This window comes from Staurois parvus, unplaced genomic scaffold (genome assembly GCF_062004578.1).
Source record: "Staurois parvus isolate SC_StPar_1 unplaced genomic scaffold, SC_StPar_1.0 ptg000066l, whole genome shotgun sequence".
Taxonomy (NCBI): Eukaryota; Metazoa; Chordata; class Amphibia; order Anura; family Ranidae; genus Staurois; species Staurois parvus.
The window spans coordinates 2,689,537-2,709,511 of NW_028317862.1; the positions used below are offsets into that span (position 1 = coordinate 2,689,537).

The 19,975-nt window shown below is 40.0% G+C and overlaps 1 protein-coding gene across 2 annotated transcripts in view; it reads left to right on the plus strand.

The window, feature by feature from the left end:
• Positions 1–19,975, plus strand: part of KLHL20 (kelch like family member 20) — a 79,361-nt gene that overhangs the window by 19,996 nt on the left and 39,390 nt on the right. The window contains exons 1-2 of one of the 2 annotated variants that reach the window (XM_089668887.1): positions 5,608–5,699; positions 11,021–11,594. In XM_089668887.1, the coding sequence (XP_089525013.1) occupies positions 5,680–5,699; positions 11,021–11,594 (594 nt within the window). In that variant the 5' untranslated portion in view covers positions 5,608–5,679. Of the gene's footprint in view, positions 1–5,607; positions 5,700–11,020; positions 11,595–19,975 lie in introns of those variants that run through there. The other variant, XM_089668886.1, reaches the window with a different exon arrangement.

Sequence of the window (19,975 nt, forward strand, 5' to 3'; positions counted from 1 at the left end):
TTTTATGTAATAGACCAACACAAAGTGGCACGTAATTGTAAAAAATTTTGAAAAACCATTTTATCATTTTCCTTCCACTTCACAAATAAATATCTGAAAAGTGTGACATGCATTTGTATTCAGCCCCCTTTACTCTGATCTCCCTAATTAAAGTCTAGTGGAACCAATTGCCTTCAGAAGTCACCTAATTAGTAAATATAGTCCACCTGTGTGTAATTTAATGTCAGTATAAATACAGCTGTCCCGTTTGTAGTTTGCGAGAAGCCATGTGGGGGACACAGCAAATATGTAGAAGGTGCTCTGGTCAGATGAGACGAAAAATTAACATTTTGGCCTTAAAGCAAAACGCTATGTGGCAGAAAACTAACACTGCACATCACCCTGAATAAACCATTCCCACTGTGAACCATGGTGGTGGCAGCATCATGTTGTGGGGATGCTTTACTGCAGCAGGTACAGGGAAGCTGGTCAGAGTTGATGGGAAGATGGATGGAGCCAAATACAGGGCAACCTTAGAGGAAAACCTGTTAGTGTCTGCAAGAGACTTGAGACTGGGGTGGAGGTTCACCTTCCAGCAGGACAACGACCCTAAACATACAGCCAGAACTGCATGGAATGGTTTAGATCAATGGTTTAGATCAATTCATGTGTTAGAATGGCCCAGTCAAAGTCCAGACCTAAATCAAATTAAGAATCTTTGGCAAGACTTTAAAATTGCTATTCACAGACACTCTACATCCAATCTGACAGAGCTTGAGCTATTTAGCAAAGAAGAATGGGAAAACATTTCACTCTGCTAGATGTACAAAGCTGGTAGAGACATCCCCAAAAAGACTTGCAGCTGTAATTGCAGCGAAAGGTGGTTCTACAGAGTATTGACTCCGGGAGGCTGAATACAAATGCACGCCACACTTTTCAGATATGTATTTTTTAAAAAAATTTGAAAACTATTTATCATTTTCCTTCCACTTCACAATTATGTGCACTTTGTGTTGGTCTATCACATAAAATCCCAATAAAATACATTTACGTTTTTGGTTGTAACATGACAAAATGTGGAAAATTTCAAGGGATATGAATACTTTTTTAAGTCGCTGTAGAATAATTTTTGAAGGAACAGGTGAAGATACCAATATGGGAGCTCCCATTGCTGACTTGTTTTTAAAGCCACACTCCGGACTGCTGTAAAAAATATGCTCCTGCCCCCTCTCACCTCCACTGCATGAGTTTAATACTTGTTTTGTCGGGGATATGATGAATAAGGAGATCCCCAGATAGAAAGTTGTCATTGGAACAGGTGTCCCATTGGAGGGTTTCCATGTGCAGATGGCAACTGTAAAATATTGGAATTCCATCACTTTCCTACCCACCGACAGTGTTCGACAAACAAAGGTTGATTCCCCCAACATGGGCACAGACGGCAAAAAAAAAATTGCTGAGATGAGGTAAATAATGACATTTCTAAAAATGTGATATTTGGCAAAATGTACAAAAACCTATATTAACAGGATTCCTAAAATATTGACTGAAATAAAGTGTTCATTATTACAATATACTGTAAAAAACAAAAAAACAAAATGAGCTTGTATGCTTAACATTTTGAAATGTGCTGACCTGTTCTGGTAGCTGTATAAATGTTTATTGGGTAAATACACATTTATTCAAAAATCCCCCTTTTCTATTATACTTGGTCAAAGATATGTCTTAACACTTATCTGAAATATTCAGAAGAGAACAGTTGTTTGTTCCATTGTGAATAGTAGTTCAGTAACAAATAAATCCTGCAATTGTATTCCAGGAGTCTTTTTTTATTAGGACTCCATTGATTGCTGCTTGTAATTACAAGTCATTTTAATCCTGTGGGTCAGTATCATTCTGACTGAGTGGAAGCTTCTATAAATAAACCCCAAAAAACCTGTGCAGTTCGAGCAGCTCCTTGGTTGACATCATCTTGTCAGTGTGGAAGGAAGAGTGGGTGGAACTAATCAAATTCAGCAGGAGCATCCTACCTGTGTGCTCTATTCCACACCCTGCATTCCTACTGTCAATCAATTCTGCCCCCTTTTTGTCTATGCATCATTTATATTTCATGAGAGAGAGAGTTTAGAATTCCATTTCTTTTATTTACATTACCAGCCTACGTTTAAACCATTAATGCAGCCGAATCACAGAGGCAGTGGGTATTGTGAGTGGTGCTAGTGGGCATAATTATGTTGATACCACCAACAGACCTGCTGAAGTACCACCCAATGCACACTGGGATGCCTAGTTTCCTGGTGCTGAGCAGAGGGAAGAGGAAATGACGTTGGTGCTGTAATCTTCCCACCCAAATACAGTGGGGAGAGAAGAATTTACATCAGCTATCAATGATGTCACAGTTACCAATATGTGCATATTTTGATGGATTGGAAGCCTACAGGTGTACAGGTACAACAATTACAATCAGAGGACCCAAAGAATACTTTTATGATAATTATCCAGAGGTGGGGTATTAACCATTTCCATACCGGGCACTTTTATCCCTTCCTGCCCAGGCCATTTTTCAGGTTTCAGCGCTCTTACATTTTGAATGACAATTGCGCGGTCTAACAGCATTGTACCCAAACTAAAATTTTATCATTTTCTTCACACAACTAGAGCTTTCTTTTGGTGGTATTTAATCACCGCTGGGGTTTTTATTTCTTGCTAAATTAACAAAAAAAGACCGAACATTTTGAAAAAAACCTTTTTCTTTTTGTTATAAAAGTTTGCAAATAAATAATTGTTCTTCATAAATTTAGGCCGAGATGTATTCTGCTACATGTCTTTGGTGAAAATAACCGAAATTAGAATGTATTTTTTAGTTTGTAGGAAAGTTAGAGTTCACAAACTATGGTATAGATCTGAATATTGATCAATCCTGAAGTACTGACAGCCAATCTAATTTCTTGAGGTTCAAAAATGTCAGAACAGTACAGATATCTCCCAAATGACCCCTTTTTGCAAAGTAGACAGTCCAACGTACTTCATAGGAGGCATCACCAGCCCTGTATTGGTTACATTCTGGAGGGTGTAGTGTGACTGGAGCTGAGGAGGAGCTTCAGGGGATTGGTCGCAGGGCTTGAAAGGACCCTGCTGGAGCAAAGGATTAAGTACAGTGGATATAAAAAGTCTACCCCCCCCCCCCCCCGTTAAAATGGCAGGTTTCTGTGATGGAAAAAAATGAGACTAAGATAAATCATATCAGAAGTTTTTCCACCTTTTTTAATGTAACCTATAAACTGTACAACTCAGTTGAACAACAAACTGAAATCTTTTAGGTGGAGGGAGGTAAAAATAAAAAAACTAAAATAATATGGTTGCATAAGTGTGCACACCCTAAACTAATACTTTGTTGAAGCACCTTTTGATTTTATTACAGCACTCAGTCATTGTGCGTATGAGTCTATCAGCATGGCACATCTTGACTTGGCAATATTTGCCCACTCTTCCTTGCAAAAACACTCCAAATCTGTCAGATTGTGAGGGCATCTCCTGTGCACAGCCCTCTTCAGATCACCCCACAGATTTTTGTTTGGATTCAGGTCTGGGCTCTGGCTGGTCCATTCCAAAACTGTAATCTTCTGGTGAAGCCATTCCTTTGATGATTTGGATGTATGCTGTGGGTCGTTGTCATGCTGAAAGATGAAGTTCCTCTTCCTGTTCAGATTTCTAGCAGAAGCCTGAAGGTTTTGTGCCAATATTGACTGGTATTTTCAACTGTTCATAATTCCCTCTACCTTGACTAAGGACCTAGTTCCAGCTGAAGAAAAGCAGCTCCAAAGCATGATGCTGCCGCCACCATGCTTCACTGGGGGTATGGTGATCGTTTGGTGATATGCAATGTTGTTTTTGCACCAAACATATCTTTTGGAATGATGGCCATCAGACCATAACACATTTTTCCACATGCTTTTGGGAGACTTCAGATGTATTTTTGCAAACTGTAGCAAGGCTTGGATGTTTTTCTTAAGAAAAGGTTTCCGTCTTGCCACTCTACCCCATAGCCCAGACATATGAAGAATATGGGGGATTGTTTTCACATGTACCACACAGCCAGTACTTGCCAGATATTCCTGCAGCTCCTTTTAATGTTGCTGTAGGCCTCTAGGCAACCTCCCAGACCAGTTTTCTTCTCGTCTTTTCATCAATTTTGGAGGGACGTCCAGGTCTTGGTAGTGTCACTGTTACGCCATATTTTCTCCACTTGATGGATGACTGTCTTCACTGTGTTCCATGCTATATCTAAAGGCTTGGAAATTATTTTGTCCCCTTCTCTGGACTGATACCTTTTAACAATGAGATCCCTCTGATGCTTTGGAAGCTCTCTGCGGACCATGGCTTTTGCTGTAGGATGCAACTAAGAAAATGTCAGGAAAGACCTACTAGAACAGCTGAATGCTATTTGGGGTTAATGAGAAGCACTTTAAATGATGGCAGGTGTGTACTGACTCCTATTTAACATGATTTTGAATGTGATTGCTCAATTCTGAACACAGCTACATCCCCAGGTATAAGCAGGTGTACACACTTATGCAACCACATTATTTTAGTTTTTTATGCTTAGTTCCCCATCCTAAAAGATTTCAGTGTGTTTTTTCAACTGAGTTGTATAGTTTATTGGTCACATTAAAGGTGGAAAAAGTTCTAAAATGGTTTAGCTTTGTCTCATTTTTTTTTACATCACAGAAACCTGACATTTTTAACAGGGGTGTGTAGACTTTTTATATCCACTATAAGTATTTTTTCCTTTAATGCACCTAGACCAATCATTTTTTTTTTATTTTCAGAGTTGGGCTTTAAAGTATAACTAAGGTCAAAACTTTATTCTTTTTAGTTTTGGATAGAGTGGAGAGGAATTAGAACACCTGTTAGTTTGTATTGCTGTCTGTGCCCCTGTTAGGGAGATTCACCCTCTCTATTTGGCCTGTTTACCATTATCATTGAAAGTGGAAAAAATCCCAAATTTTGGGTTGTCCCCAGAAAAGTAATAAAGGGGAAATCTTTCAATAGGAACACTAATTCTATTGAGCTGGGATCCCGAAGGAATTTACTTAATTTGCAGGGATTTCCTCTCACTTTCTGTTTGGTTATGGCACAGGAAACGAAGAGAAATCTCTGTAATAGGCACAGATGGCAAACAAAAATCCAAAAACAAAAAAACGGTTTGTAGTTCTACCTTGTATAGTAGAACTATAGTTCTACCTCCTACTTTTTACATTTTTGTGATACAATAGTCTTCCAGTTAGGGATTTTTTTGGGGAACCAGTCGGCAAATATTTTTGTCTCTCGATTTTATCATTTCTAGAATTATGTCTTAGTGGCCATTGTTTATTTAGACACACTTTTGCAAAAAAAAAACACTTTCCAAATAATAATTTCATCTGATTTACCTGTTAAAGGATTGTAGCATAAATGCCTCCCCTCCCTCCCTTGCCTATTCTATATATAAATGCATTTTAACGTTTTCTCATATGCTTAGACCACTGCCAACTCGGCTCGGGTCCAGTTTCACCCTGCAGCTGTTGGATACATGAAATGGGAGTTAGAGAAAAGCACCCCTTGCGTCGTTTACTCGACACTTTCCACACTGACTTGCAGATCCCAGGAGCAGCTCCTTACTGTGTCAGTTCCTGAGTAAGAAGGGAGAAAACCGCACAGATGCCAGATCTCATAGCCTGGTAAATGGATTTTATAAACTACAGAATAAAACTTGGAATAGCATGTCCCTGGGCAACCTGAATACCAGTTTTCACAGTTCTAAGAGTAGGTTAAAGACCTTCCTTGCCTGAGCATCTAAAGAATTTATGGGATGAGGGTGTATGTTGCATGCGCAAACATTTGCGTTGATATTTTTAAAGTTTTACATAAAGCAGTAGTCTAGTGTTTCAGATGCTCTTGAAGAAGTAAAAGTTGTTTTTTGTTTTTTTTCTTTTGCTTTGTTTCTTAGTACGTTAATGTTTAACTATAGTCTACCCTTATAAATTGCCCATGACTTGTTATTAAACATTTACACTTCGTATAACTTGTGCAGTAAAGTAATGTTGTTGTAGCATTCACATATTTTTTTTATTTGTATATTTTTTTATGTCCATGTTTTTGTATTTTCAAATACACACCTTTTTAAAACATTACAAATATGTCAAGTAGACAAATGCAATGGTTTCAGCTGCCACATACTGTATATTTGGAGGTTGCTTGCCCCCTGCATCCAGTATGTAAGCATTTTTCAAATGTTTTAGAAATGGAAGATGCTTTTAGTTGCTTTTGTTGGACATTTACAAATGGATTATGAATGCAGTGCTTGTGTCCCCTAGACTATCATAAAACGTTACTACAATACTTGAGAAATCAAAAACAATCCCAAGAAAAATATCCCAATTAGCTGTAATGCAGTAAGTCACGTCCATACCTTTTTGCCACTGTTTGAAACCGCTACTTGGCATTTTGAATCCGTGTGAATAGTCCTTGAGGATCATCGAACCTATTAAGTTACTATGTTGAGGAGGTATAGTATATTTTTAACTTTAACCACTTGACTTCCAGAAGATTTTACCCCCTTCATGACCTGTGCAATTTTTTTTGCTATTCAGCACTATACTACTTTAACTGGCAGTTGTGTGGTCATGCAATACTTTATCCAACAATGTTTTTCCCCACACAAATAGAGAAAATTCTACTTTCTATTATAAGATATATCCAATAAAAAAAACACATAACATAAGTGTAGGCCAAAATGTATTCTGCTACATGTCTTTGGTGAAAAAAAAAAATATATAAAGCCCAATAAATGTATATTAATTGGTTTGCGTGAAGGTTATAGCGTCTAAAAACTTTGGTATATATGTTTCAAAATTGATCAGTCCAGATGTATTGACAGCCTATCTTACTTCTTGAGGCCTTAAATTTCTAGGACAGTACAAATGCCCCCCCAAATGACCCCTTTTTTGGAAAGTGGACAGTCTGAGGCATGGAGAGGTTTTTTTTTTTTTTTTTTTTTTTTTTTTTTTTTTTTTTTGAAAATTAAGAAATTACATAAATTTTGGTTTGGTTTCCACATTTTTTTACATACTGTCAACATTGCAGTACTGCATCATCAAATGGCTGGTATGGCGATGATCAGGTATACTGACTTGTGACCGTAAATTTAAAAAAATAAACTGTATTAAATTTTTTTATACTTTAGTTTTTTTTCCTTTTTACAATTTTTTTTCTTACATCCTGTCATCAGAGTAGCTCAGTGTCCATGGTGACACTGTTCTATTCTGGGAAATGGGGGGGTGCTGATCAGCAGGGAGTAGCAATTGTACCACCCGCACCCAGGACATGTAGTAACAGGCAGGTAGTTTTTGTTTACCTGCTGCTGCCCAATTTGCTTCCACACATTCTGAGACAGGGCCGGCCACCCTCCCCCCTTTGCTTTGTCCCAGGCTCCACTTGCCCATCTGTGGGTCAGGAATAGAGGGCGTCGCCAGTTAGAGGGAAGAGAGGCGTATGGACACGCGTCTGCTCTCCTCCCCTACTTGTTCCTGACTCAGAAGCGATGTGTATGATGTCACTACCAGGTCCCCATTGACCCCGGCCATCGAGGTTGGGAAAGAATGTAATGCAGAGCAATCTGCATTGCATTACATTCAGAGGATCACAGAGGAGACATGCTGAATCTAAAGAGAACCTGTCACCAAGAATCATTACATTGGGGGCTTTTTGTCCCCTGTGTGATAGAAAAAAAATTACTGTAAGTAAAAATATTTTTTTTATTCTACAACCGTATAAGTTAGACCCAAGAACGTAAAATTCCTACCCCCCACACCACATATATGCATGTACAAATGCATGCGGCGAGGCACCTGTGCATGAAAATGCAATTGTGAAACACGTTGCATATCTCCACACACACTGGAATGAGAGCAAAATTTCTAGCACCAGACCACCTCTGTAATGCTAAACTGATGACCTATAGGGAGCTTTTAAAGTGTCACCGATAGAAAATATAGGGTATTGAACTTTGTCACCATTTCACAGATGCACGCAAATGTAAGATTTGACATGTTGGGCATCTATTTACATGGTGCAGCCTCATCGTTTGTATTTTACCAAAATATTTTGCCCTTAAATTAACTGTTTTTTCTTACTGAAATTTTGCGTTTCCTAGACCTTTTTGGGAATATCAGGTGGCATAAACAATTGGAACTACCACTATTTTATTCTCTAGGGTGTCTGCTTTCAGAAATTATATAATGTTTTGGCGGTTTTATGTAATGGTCAGACCTACATCTCTGGCAGTGAAAGGGTTGAAGGAGGAGTTCCCTTCAGGAGCATGTTAAATGTTCCACCCATTTTTAGGGTGGAACATGTAACCTGTTCCTGCTCCTGCAGTGGTTCAGGGGTACCAGCTGTCACTTTTTGAAAAGGGTCAAGAATCAACCATCCTTTTGCAGGTGTCGGTTTGTAGTTCTCAATGAACTACCACGGCGCTGTTGAGTGCTCTGGTAGTTCATTGATTCTTCCTGTCGGTGTGAAACTGCCTGCCTATACGATGTACAACCAGACAGCTTGCAATGAAAGTCTTCAGGAGCCCTGCACTGCACCAATGATCTTGCTGGTGTAATGCTCCCCCCCCCCCCCCCCCAAAAAAATTGTAAATGCACATTTTTTATTTATTTATTTTTTTAAACCTGCAAAAAATTTGCATTTGTTATCCTTTACGGGAGTAGACACCGGAGGCTGATTTGGCTGCTCAGCATGCACTTGTACTGAGCACCCAAGTTTTTCCATGTGCAAGGGTAACCTGAAGGAATATAGTTTTTTTTTTTTTTTTCCTCTCTCTCTCTTTTGGTCCGGCGCCTCATTTACTCATTCACCAGACATGCTTGCGCTGAGCATTAAGAGAACCTGATACCCTCTTTCCTGAAGAGCACCCGATCGGTGCTAATTAACCGCCTCCCGCCCACCACATAGTACAATGACGGGCGCAAGGCGGTTCTCTCGTTCTGGGAGGACGTCATATGACGTCCTTCCATTCTAACCACGCATGCTCGGCTTCGGGAGCATGCGGTGATCGGCAGTGCGCTGTGTCCCTAGGACACAGCGGATCACCAATCAATGGAAAGAACCGAATTTGACAGGTACCTGTTCCCACTTCCGGTCCGATCGCCTATTCGATTGGAAGCGGAAGGTGTCCTCCCTCCCTGTAGTCTTTTGGGATACATGACAGGTCCCAGAAGACTACAGGACCAGTCATGAAGTGCAGCGCTACTCACGCATGGGCAGTGGGTACCCGGTTGTGAGGTCGCAAGCTGTCACAGCCGGGTGCCCACACTGAAGATGCCAGCCTCCTGGAATACAGGATGGCCTCGGACACACCGAGGTACAGGTAAGTGGCTGTTTTTTAAAGGTCAGCAGCTACAATTTTTGTAGCTGCTGACTTTTATTTTTTCACAGGGTGAGTGTCTGGAAAAATTGAGATAACAGACAAAAGACAGCTAATGCATTTGGGGGGCCAAACAATCCACCGTTATCAGGGGTTATATCTAAAAATTTTCTATAGGAAAGGTCTAGGCAGTTTTCTGTGTCAAAACAGGAGCACTATTGGTCGCAATTGACTTGTACTTTAGAAACCTGTGCAAATCGTACTTGCACAAGTTTCTCAAGCACACCTCCACTGTGACTGTTGATACTCCTTTTTTGACACAGAACACTTTCCAGAACCTTTTACAGATATAATTCTATAGGCAGCGCCTTCATTTCCTATTTAAGTCCTAGTGGAGGGGGATTTTTGGGCTCCTAAAAGCATTGGCTGTCTTTTGTCATCGTTTATCTCAATTTTATTAGCAAAAAATTACTATGATTTTTAAAGATGATCAGCTGACACTCTTTCTGTCCATTTCTTTGATGTCTAGTATGTAGCGGGTGGAGGCATGTGTCTCCAAACGCACACTGTTTTTGAGTTTGGGGAAACGCGCCTTCATCCACACACATATTAAATTGGGAGCAGTGTCTGTGTCCATTTAGCCCCTGCATCCCAATTGACATCAGTGAGACTGTGCCTACACAGGAATGCATGGAACACCTGTAAACACTGCCCTTCACGGGCATACGCTTTGGTATACTTTAGGGGAATGAGGCCTTAGCCATTCAGCTACTGATGCATTGAAAGTGGTAACAGGGATTTTGTTTGTGGTTACTGAACGGAAGGTGAGCAGTCCGAACTTTAAAGCTAAGGCAGGCCATAAACGAGTAGAAATCCAAAAGTTCTGTCAAGTGAAAAACCAAATTAGCCCATATGATTGCGCCATCAATTGTTTCGTTTTTCTAATAAAAAGCCATCATGTTGGATCAGGCACTTTCGATTGCGGTATGAAAGTCTCATGTCACAGCTGGCACACTAATGATGCAAAAAATGAACGATTTAAGATTTTCATTCGGTTTTTGCATTGTCTGTGGCCTGCTTAATCTCTGTATTTCTCCCAGCCAGGTATGAGAGAAACTGACAATGGGGGTATTGGCTCAGTGCTCTGATAGGTTTCAGCCTCTGTTTGTCTGACAATTTTTAACCTGATGTTTATGCTTTTCCAACAGGAATCAGCTGAAATTCAAACTTTGTATCATCTGTTTTAGATTCTGCCTGGATGTTGAGCCGCTATTGCATGTCCTTGCGAAGTCTTAGGCATACTTAGGTTTTCAGGGTCCCCCCCCACCACCATTTTGCCTTTGCTTTGTTTCCCCTTCTTCACTCATCTCTTGCTCCCCAAGGCTGGTGCTTTTTATTTTGATTTTATGGCTTTTCTGCTGGACAAATCTTACCCTAATTTCCTGCTTAATAAAAGTTCCTTCTATGATGACACTTGTACAATTTTACAATTTCTGCTCATTTTAATGGTTTACTTTTATACTGTGAGTTCTCTCATCCTGTATATTGTTTGTGAGTGACTGACATAAGTTAATTTGCACATTGTTTGTATTTATGGTCATTGACTTTTGGCCTTATTTTTACTCTTAGGTGTCTCAGTACTCGCCCAGGTGAGACTGGAATGGATGTAACGAGCCGTTGCACCCTAGGAGACCCCAACAAACTGCCGGAGGGGGTCCCACAACCAGCTCGAATGCCTTATGTCTCGGATAAGCATCCACGGCAGACTCTGGAGGTCATAAACCTTCTACGAAAACACAGAGAACTCTGCGATGTTGTGCTTGTTGTTGGTGCCAAGAAGATCTATGCCCATCGGGTCATTCTCTCTGCTTGCAGCCCTTATTTCAGGGCTATGTTTACTGGAGAGTTGGCTGAAAGTCGTCAGACTGAGGTAGTAATCCGGGACATTGATGAGCGAGCCATGGAATTGCTTATTGACTTCTCATACACATCCCAAATCACAGTGGAAGAGGGCAATGTACAGACCCTTCTACCAGCTGCATGCCTTCTTCAACTTGCAGAAATCCAGGAAGCCTGCTGTGAATTCCTGAAACGACAGCTTGATCCCTCCAACTGTTTAGGTATCCGAGCCTTTGCTGACACTCACTCCTGCAGAGAGTTGCTGAGAATTGCAGACAAATTTACCCAGCACAACTTCCAGGAGGTAAGCGGATGGAAAATATATAAGGAACAAAGTCAGTGCTTTACATGAGATAAAGTTTCCCAGCAGTTGTGTTGGGTGTCCTTGTTAATGACAAAAGGACATGGTGATGACAGCTAAAGGATACCACCTTTACACACAGAAATGTCATGCTATTCTGAAACACTACATTAGAATTATTGCCAGTCTTGGGCTGTACATTTAAAGCTAACCTTTAGTTTCCTAAACCATAGCAACTGATAATTAATGCAGGTCACTGTGTTTATCTTTCCTTACCTTTAATGGGAGTTTCAAAATCTATGGTTTTCTATTATTATTATACAGGATTTATATAGCACCAGCAGTTTGCGCAGCACTTTACAACATTACAGTTACAATACAATTTGGTACAAGAGAAAACAGACGGCCCTGCTTATTAGAGCTCACAATCTAGGACAAATCAAAATTTTTTTTTTTGGAAAAGGCAAACGCTGCCATTTGCAATGCCCTAGTTGTTCTTTAAGTTGACAGGAAGCTTCTCTGTCCAATAAGCGGTTGTGGGAGGGGCTGGCCCAGTTGCTCAGAAAAGTCAGGTAATACAGGGCACTTCAAGAGTCTTGATACTTGTGAAGATAATCAAAGTTGTATGCAATCACCCAAGACTGTCTGCACCGAGGCTACCTATTTATAAAACTTTGAAAATCAAACATTATTTTTTGTATGTTGGGACACATGTGCATCAAGAAAGTGCCCTGTTCTTTGGTGGACTAAATACACAGAATACTTTTTTTTTTTTTTTTGTGCAAACATAAGCAAAATTCAGTGAACAAAGACAGTCAAGTTTGTTCTGGGATTGTAACATAATTAGAGAAGCTGCATTGACCTTTGCTGTGTTTGAACCAACCTTAGCATCAAGTAAAGAAAAGTACCCATCATTTGTATGCACTGAGCAAGCTTTTCAAAGAGCAACAACCAACAGAAGTGTGTTGCACTCTTAGCATTTTACTTAACCACCAAGTGCAGTGAGCTTGGTTTTTTTTACCTGACAAGTTTTTGTTTAGTTTAAAAATAGACATTTAAATTAGTTTTGCTATAGGCTGCATTCAAGGGTATTTTTTGATTGGCTGGTATCAAAGACTTACTGCATTCTGTCTATCAACTATGTACGCCTCATTACGTTTGCATGCTTTCCATTTCATTTAAAAAATCACAGCAGAATTCCAGCATAAACCTACTTAGTCATAAAAATGTCCCTCCTTCCTCCTAACACCTGGCTAACCTGTGTAAAAAGAGATGCATGTACTTACCTATTTTAAGCCCACTTCAATCCTGTCACTTGATCCTCTGTGTTAGCCAAAGGCAGCTGCAGGGGAGAAGAGAGCATGGCAAGGGCTGGTAAAGCCTGGTTCGGTGACGTAACCCATAGGCTTCTATGGCCCATCCATTGTCTGTGTTCCCTCCTCTGCACTGCAGCCGGATCACTTAACTGATTAGACTGTTTTCCTTTATTTACACCTCGTGATTCGGACAGTCTGTTATTTTTCAACTTCTTTTAATAGGCTAAGCTGTCCAGACTAAGTAGCAGTTAAAGGATTGAGACAAACCATTTGCCACTGACAAGGAAGCTTGCAATGGTCAACTTTTTATTCATTTATGTAAAACCTTTATCCTTTAAAAAAAAAAAAAAAAAAAAAAGCTGGAGTTCAGCTTTAATTAGTTAATCTAAATCTGCTAGTCTAACACTACCCTGCCCCCAAACTGACAAAGCTGCCGCCCAAAGGCGGCTCTGTTGCTCCTCCTTCCAGAATGCAGATACCCTAAGACAGTAACTTTGTTTATTGGCTGGATCACGAGGTGAAATAAAGATAAAACCTAAATAAAAGCTGCAATATACAAAATTTTTAGGGTTTTTTTGTATTAAAACTGCTTTAAGTTGCCTTTTCACAGCATATTAATAGGATGCATTTTCAAGTTCTACAGATTAGGTTCACAAAAAGCTGATATTGCAGTTGTTGATGCAGAGATCGTTATTACAGTTAATGTTCCCTTTTTAAGACAACCTGCTGCAGCTAACCATAAGCTGCGGCTCTACCTGGGAGTGTCGAAGCATCTGCCATTTGACCATGGCCACAAGTTCTTGGATGTTGCTGCAGGCATGTGCAGTAGAGGCCTCCTGATGCCTCTACCTTTTTATACCTTGTTTTTTTTCCATGCAAAACAGACTGGTTAACCACTTGCTGACCACTCACATTAAATGTACTGTGAGCGGGCGGCTCAGGCAGGAACAACGCTCATACGTACTAGTGCTACCCTGATCACAGTGCTCGGAACTCAGCCGCTGTCAGCGGCCGGGGTGTTATGTGATCACTATGACCAATCATAGCAGTCACATGATATTATGTAAGCAAACTTTCACAAATGGCTTTCATTCATGAACAGCTAGCTTAGGGTCAATTCACACTATATGCAGTGACAGACATTTTAATACATGGTAAAACGTCTGTCACCACAGGGACGCACAGGAAACAATTTTTCCTATGTGTCCCATTCACACTGCAACACAGCCTAGTTTTTCTAATTTGTTTTTTTTTTAATGTTTATTTAATAATAATAAAAAACCCAGTAGTGATTAAATACCACCAAAACAAAGCTCTATTTGTGTGAAAAAAAATATAAATTTCATTTGGGTACAGTGTTGCATGACCGAGCAATTGCAAATGAATGTAGCACAGTGCTGAATAGCAAACAAAAGGCCCTGGGGTAAAACTTTCAAGAGATCAAGTAGTCAACGTCACATCAAAATTCATTATAGAATGGGATTTCAGAACCATTATAATTATATAAGGCCTCAAAGCTGTATTGAAGCTCTCATACCAGTCAACATCTTTCTCCTTTATGCTTATGTTGCCTGTCTATTGGAGCGCAGGCAACGAGGCCCTCCAGAGGGATCACTACAGGCCAATAGGAACTGCAGAGTAAGTGCAAACATGTGCTGCAGTCAGTGCTCATTTTTTGGCAATGACAGGGCAGCATTGGTATATAGATAGATAGATAGATATATTATGGACACAGGCAAAATTTTAGTTTTTTGGGGATTTGATGGATTTTAGTTTTTGAAGCCTTACAATTGTTTCACTTGCATGGACAGCTCCTCCTGAGCGCATGGTGTAGGGTCACAGCAATAGATTTCAAATGCAAATACCACACTTAGAATCAACTCCAGACCTTTTACCTGCTTAATTGATGAAGAAATAACACAGGAGTAGCCCATACCTGGCCATGAAAAAAAGGGGGAAGGATATTCTTAAGAGCTGTAATTCCTAAACCCTTCCTCCAATTTGGATGTACATACCCTCAAATTAAACCTGAGAGTGTGCACTTTCAACCCATATCCATTATATAACTATAGCTTGAATATGTTTTGGTCAGTACCTGAAAAACACAAATTGTGCCAAATACGTATGGACCAAACTGTATCCTTTTACAGGTTCCCGCCCGGCCTATAGCCAGATACCTTAAAAAAAAAAAAAAAAAAAAATTGTGCCTTTTTTTCAAATATATATGGACCTAACTGTACGTTTTTAGAAGAATATTTGTAGCAAACCATTTGGTTTCCTTCATTTTTCGTTGCTTGAACACCAGAGAACATTTTGGTGTGTAATAAATTGGCCTCCCTACTTGGTCCAGGCTTCAGATAATACTTTCATGCTATTGCACCCAGGAAATAAAATAATTGTTTTTTTTCTTTTATCCATCATCTTTGCTTAGTCTAGCTGCTGAACTCCAACCCTGAAAAATAATATGCACAAATTATGCCAGGTCCATTATTCCGATTGCTACTTTTGTGTTACACCCTAAAAAAAAAACTCTGAAATTCAGTTTTGTTTTAATTGCTGCTCTCCCCATTCAGTTTACTGCTTAATCCCAGGAAAGAAATAGTTCATATGTTTGTTTGGACAGATGTATCTGTTTCTACAAAATTAACCAGAAGAAATCCCATACTCGAAAAGGTTTGTGTTTTGTAGATAACCGCCCTCTGAATTGGATTGCAAAGGCAAATCAAATCAGCATTGCATTCTTTTTTACTGTTGACATCTGAGTTTTCACAGTGATGTCTGTACATATTGTGTGCACATGTGCAAAAATATAGTATTAAAAACCATAATACACTTTTGTCTTTTTCTACCTATATTGATTTTTTTTCTTTTTACAAATGTAAGCTTCTTTTAGTGGATAGCTTGTTACTTGTCTTGAGTATTGCAGAAATGAGTATGGTACTTGCAGGACCCTCTTATGGGAAGCAGTTAATCTTTTCCCATGGTATACTGTGACTTCTAATTTGCGTACCACTGCCAGAGTCCCAGGTGGGTTTTCAGTCAAGCTCTCAGATGGCTTCTGCCATGCTTGTGATATCAGTTTCTAGGTTGGAAAGAGTAGGACCACTTGTGTGTGTTTGCCTGTGTGTGTGCGTGTACGCACCCCCCCCTTCCTCCTTTCCACATCTATTTAGAGATCAAACCAGAATTCTGATAGGCATGCTCGATTCATATGCCATTTCAGGAGTCAGGACTGACTGCAGCCAGCGGAGGTGCAAGCAGTTATGGGGACACTGTGGCTTTTGGTAAATATATTTTGGGGTATTCGAGTTCCTAGTGCATTTGCTTTCTGTCAATAAATTTAATTTAGCTGCAGTTTTCTGTGTTTTAACTTCCATACAATAATCATATCATTTTGCATCTATTATATATTGTTAACTATTCACCTATTACTGTTGAGCATTGTTAGTTGTGTGATGGCCATTTTGAATAATTGTTCAATTTTTTATTATGGTGCAATATGCATGCTGATTGTTGGGATAGTTGTTTAAGGCCCATAACTGTGTGTATTTTTTATTCCGTGATCACATGCATCTTCGTTGAGGGCTAGGGTATGCAGTGCATCTGAAATTATAACTGTGCTAAATTTCTTGAGCCCTTTCTGTTGTTTTAAGGGGAACCCAATGATCTTTTGACTCTTTGGTTGAATTTGTATATTGTGGTGAGTCTATGTGAACTTGGCAGTTGTTGCATACATCATGTGTGCACATGACACCATTACTTAAGCTTGGCTATATATTTTTTGTGTGATATGTATGTGTGTTGCTGACCATTGCAAAAATGTTTCCAGCTTATCTAGCTGAACTCTTACAAACACTCAATGACAGAAGCCATTTGCTCTTTGGAAGTAAACACTAATCAGGAGATACTCTCATGTGTGTCTCTACAAGTTTTGCTTATACTTTCCGACAACAGTTTAAGAATATGACTTTCAAGTTGTCAGAGGATCTTCAGGCTGTTAAATGTCCCCTGCTAATTGGAGCTGGTACCTGACAGATAAGTAAGGACAAAAGTGTTTCTCTGGTACTGGTATGTAAAATTTGTGTTTTAAATATGTTCAGGGTCCGTGCACACTGGCTTAAAAAAACGCTAGTGCTCTTGGCAGAAAAAAACGCTAATTTTGAGCGTTTTTTTTTTTTTTAACTAGCGCTTAGGAGCATTTGCTTTTTTTTTTCTCAGAAAACTGCTCCTAAAAACTTAAAAAGGTTTACTTCTAAACAACCTAAAGGGCATTGACACATAAGGTAACAGTTGCTTCTACAGGCAAAACGCTAAACTCTAGGAGCAGCATTTTTTAAGCCGGTGTGCATGGAGCCTAAATGCGGTAAAGCGGACTGTCTCTGAGCAATATAGCGCTCATGGTCATCCTCCCACATATGTGGCCAAAAATCTGATACAACAGAACTATTTGTTTTTCTATACAGTTGTAACCATATCGGCAGGCACAGAATGACTTGCCCTCCAGAACATTAGCTATACTTTCCATTCCTGGGTGCACAGATGACAGTCCCGCATCCCTAAGCCAAAAAAGGAAGTTGGTTGTCCAACTGGAAAACGCTAGCAAGGCACATAAACGTCTACAGTTGTATCCTAGAGCCATTCCTGTGCCACTCACAGACATCAGTCTAAGGATCGGGCAACTTTTTTTTTTTTTTAAATGGACTTTAGTAGTGGTACTCCATATGGTCATTATATGCTTCAGTGTGCCAGTAATGAGGCATATATAACCACTGTACACATTTTTATTACATGTCTATGAAACCTTGTTAAAAAGAGATTGGCACAAGAAAATCTACATGTAACCACCTAATATTAAACACCTCCTACTCTTAGTTCATTAACGCAAAACTAAACCCACTTCCAAAAGTTAAATTCAAGGCATTCTGTGAATAACTGCCACATGTGCTTGTACTGTAAACCGACCTGTCAAGCCATCAAATGGCTGGTTTCATAACTGATCACATGTGCAGGATCATGGCAACTGCAGCTTCAGACAGAAGCTAAGATGGCAGCTTCCCTGGGTGTTAAGGGTAGAAGAGTTTAGTTCCGCTGTGTTTACCTCTTTTCAGTGATAATTCTAGTGATTCAAATAAAGAAATCCACAAATGTCATGTTGGAAGTGAGGCAAGGGGCAGGACTATCTACCTGTTTCTTGGATCAACGTTCATTTCATCAAGCGATATGGAGGGGTTTCTGTAAATTGTATGTTAACATTGATAGTTAGACATTCTGCTTTAATATATTGGTGCTCATGACATAATCCTATAGCCATCATTCAAAAACTACTTTCATATTATCAACCTCTACCTAGGCAGACATGCACTATATTGCCAAAAGTATTGGAACACCCCTCCAAATCATTGGATTCAGGTGTTCAAATCACCTCCATGGCCACAGGTGTATAAAATCAAGCACCTAGATATGCAGACTGCTTCTACAAACATTTCTGAAAGAATGGGTTGCTCTTAGGAGCTCGGTGAATTCAAGCGTGGTACCGTGATAGGTTGCCACCTGTGCAATAAGTCCATCCATGAAATGTCCTTGCTACTAAATATTCCACGGTCAATTGTTAGTATTATGACAAAGTGGAAGCAACTGGGAGCAGCAGCAACTCAGCCACAAAGTGGTAGGCCACGTAAAATTACAGAGCCGGGTCAGCACATGCTGAAGAGCACAGAAGCTGCCAAATGTCTGCAGAGTCAATAGCTAAAGACCTACAAACTTCCTGTGGCTTTCAGATTAGCACAACAACAGTGTGTAGAGAGCTTCATGGAATGAGTTTCCATGACTGAGTAGCTACATCAAAGCCTTACACCACCAAGTGCAGTGCAAAGCGTCGGATGCAGTGGTATAAAGCATGCCGCCACTGGACTCTGTGCCAAATGTAAAGTTTGGTGGAGGGGGATTATGGTGTGGGGCTGTTTTTCAGGAGTTGGGCTTGGGTTCTTAGTTTCTTTGAAGGGAACTCTTAAGGTGTTAGCATGCCAAGACATTTTGGACAATTTCCTGCTCCCAACTTTGTTGGAACAGTTTGGGGGATGGTCACTTCCTGTTCCAACATGACTGTGCGTCCGTGCACAAAGCAAGGTCTATAAAGACATGGATGAGCGAGTTTGGGGCAGAGGAAGTGTTCCTGACCTCAACCCCATATAACACCTTTGGAATGAATTAGAACGGGGACTGCGAGCCAGGCCTTCTCGTCCTACATCAGTGCCTGACCTCACAAATGCTCTTCTGGAAGAATGGTCAAACATTCCCATAGACACACTCCTAAACCTTGTGGACAGCCTTCCCAGAAGAGGTGAAGCTGTTGTAGCTGCAAAGGGTGGTCCATCTCAATATTGAACTCTACAGACTAAAAGTGGGATGCCATTAATGTTTATGTGCCTGTAAAGGCAGGCCGACCAATACTTTTGGCAATATATTGTATATTACATCATAAGATAAACAAATGCATATTCTTGCTGAATGACGTCCCCTGTGAGGAAGCTTGGAGGGCTGCAGTGGACTATAGCAGACGGTAGTTGCCACCGACTGCCACCTGCCGCATCTAGGCAAAACAATAAATAGGAATGTTGAAAGTTTAGTATCAAGTTCGGTCAAATCTTACATAATATTCTATATAAGTCTGCTTACTCACAAGTGGGTAGTGAGATGGTTAGGGGTAAAAATGTTCTTTGGTTAAAGGTTCTGACTAAGGGATGTAGGTACAGAGCTTCAGCTCTTTGATATATGTTCCCCATACGCCTAGTATGCTTTCTGTGTAAGGATCAGGTGACAATCTTATTTTTAAAAGTCTATTACATTGTAGGGTGCTTACTGCCGCTTGTACAAGCCACCTCATCTAAAAAGCGGGCTGCAGTTAAAGTTGTCCATAACTGAAGTGTTCTCTGGTCATTTTGGAATTGTCTCAATCTTTTGATCTGGGCTTAACAAATGTGCTCTGAATTCCACTGGATTTGGGTCTCTGAAGTTAGCGGATTGCAACAGAACTAAATGAAAGTTTTGTGTTGTAAAACCTGGGAGTAG